General features: G+C 49.1%; 2 protein-coding genes across 2 annotated transcripts in view; both read right to left on the bottom strand.

Moving 5' to 3' along the window:
* Positions 1-79: 79 nt before the first annotated feature.
* PPTG_07842 (hypothetical protein) lies at positions 80-998 on the bottom strand (the record flags this gene model as incomplete). The annotated part of the gene is made up of 4 exons (XM_008902212.1): positions 80-297; positions 359-501; positions 576-718; positions 837-998. The coding sequence occupies 4 exons, from the start codon at positions 996-998 to the stop codon at positions 80-82; spliced, it is 666 nt and encodes a 221-aa protein (XP_008900460.1).
* Positions 999-1,181: 183 nt separating this feature from the next.
* Positions 1,182-2,099, bottom strand: part of PPTG_07843 (hypothetical protein) — a gene marked incomplete at its 5' end in the record, with an annotated part of 3,923 nt that continues 3,005 nt past the window's right edge. The window contains one exon of the mRNA XM_008902213.1: positions 1,182-2,090. Within this exon, the coding sequence (XP_008900461.1) occupies positions 1,265-2,090 (826 nt within the window). The 3' untranslated portion in view covers positions 1,182-1,264. The remainder of the gene's footprint in view (positions 2,091-2,099) is intronic.

The raw sequence follows: 2,099 nt of genomic DNA on the forward strand, positions 1-2,099 counted from the left end.
CGCATTGCGAGCTTGATGAACCCAAGACGCTTTTGCAGCACAAGTTGTGTCTGTTCTCCCACAAAACAGAATAATGTGGTCATGAACTAGGCAGCGCAGAAGAACGAATAAGGCAGAATACCTCCTTCGAGTTCGGGTCTGTGAGGAATATTTCAGGTACTCCACCAGGGTAGACGATAATGCTGTGTTTTTCATTGAGCACCTTTTCACCAGTGGAACGTGATGCATCGACTCCACCCATCCACAAGCACATTTCTCGACCCAGTGGAACGTAGTACATTGCCGACGCACCCAGCACTATTACGCGCAGAATAAATAGTCAAGTTTTGTTGTGTAAATTCTCGATAAATGGTTTTACCTCTGTGGGTGATGCCTGGGAAGACACGCTCAAAGTTTCTGCCGGCGATAGCAAGACGTGAAAGCACGAATATCCCATGAGGGTGGAATCCGAAGATGTACTTCTTCTTGGAATCCAGCTCTTGCTCACGGAGGATTTTGATGCTGCTCACAGTTGAAACAGGTTAGTTCGAAATATGTTGAAAATCACATAAAAAAAATGATAGAAGTGAACGTACCGAAGAAATTTATTGGTGAGGTGCCACAGACTGGATGTACGAAGAGCTTCCCACACGTTCCCATTTCCAGTCTTCTGAGCACCGTTGAAGAACGAGGGCAGATACATGGCCACGATCGCGAAGCTCACGTAGTTGTATCCTTTCTGGCAAGTCAGTACAAAATGCCATGATTAACGTCAAAATATGAAAACAAAAAATGAGGAGAAATGACAAACATCAACTTTCCTTGTGCAAGTAGTAGAACAGTATAAGAAACGGCACATTCCACGCAAAATAATGCATAACGGCAAAGCTGAATGCATCGGTGGAAAGGTTCTGCATCCACTGGGGTACTTTGCTGTTGGGCTTGAAGAAACCGGGTGCCTCAAACACCAGCAGATTTCCATCAGTGGCGTCACGGTCTTTCGTCGTATGATCAGGCATGACACTGCTACTTTTGTAGTACGAAGCGTAATGTGAAATGGCTCCCAAATTGAACTGTGTCGCAGCAACCCATTTCAAAAAGTAACATTACGTCCCTCAGCAACAAACCGCAATCAAAAATCACCCCCATACGTCAACTTGTTGTATCGATTTCGTACACGCACTTCAAAGTATCAAATAATATCTGCTCAAGTTTGGATAGTGTATTCAATGCAACCCTGATTTTTACGCTTCGCTATGAACACGGAGATGCAGCCACTCTTAGCTTACAGCAGGCTGCTGGCGATAAGCGCCGCAAAAGCCGCGAAAACTGACACCTTGGTGGTGGAGGCAGCACTGCTGCTACTGCGACTGCTGGTCTTGCTGCCACTGTCGTCCGACAGCGCATTAGCACTACCCGTAGTCGAGTCCGTGCTCGAGTCACCCGCATCAGTTGAGCTGTCGGACGATCCGTCCTCCGACGAGGAAGAGGACGAATTGGAAGGAAGCGTCAGGTCCGGGAACGCCGAGGAGGAGACCTCGCAGTTATCACTCGACGAGCACACCATGCAGATCTGAGAGTACAGTGAGCGAGCGCAGCCGTTCGCAGCACTGGCGCACTTAGGACTGTTCTCTTCACACTTAGGATTGGCCTCCGTCAGCGTTTCAATAGACGGAAGCGGCGACATGTTGGCACTCGTGCCATTGCTGGCCAGTTCATTGTACATCTCCACCATCTTCTTGGTGCGTTTAGCGTTAGCCTCCTCATCTCCGGGTTTTTCCCAGAAATCGATCGACTCCTCCACCTTAAAGCCACTACCAGTATTTGTGGCCTTGAACTCCACACCGCCGTCTTCACAGAATTCCTCGTAGTTTTTGTAGCCCATCTCGGTAATACCGACCAGGTCGTCAATGTTCAGGTAACCAAGGATCTTGTAGCTGAACGTACAGCTGTCGCCATCAGGCTGAGTACCCATAGGGCAAAGACCGCCAGGGTATTGAGCACGACACTCGTCCGTCTTGTCGGCACGAAGCTCCTGAGCACAAGAGTTCGGGAACGAGAACCAGTAGTTGCCAGGGTACGGAGCACGAGGGTCCGACGTCTGCAGGTTGCTGCCTACC

The sequence above is a fragment of the Phytophthora parasitica genome (assembly GCF_000247585.1).
Source record: "Phytophthora parasitica INRA-310 unplaced genomic scaffold supercont2.13, whole genome shotgun sequence".
NCBI classification, from domain to species: domain Eukaryota; phylum Oomycota; class Peronosporomycetes; order Peronosporales; family Peronosporaceae; genus Phytophthora; species Phytophthora nicotianae.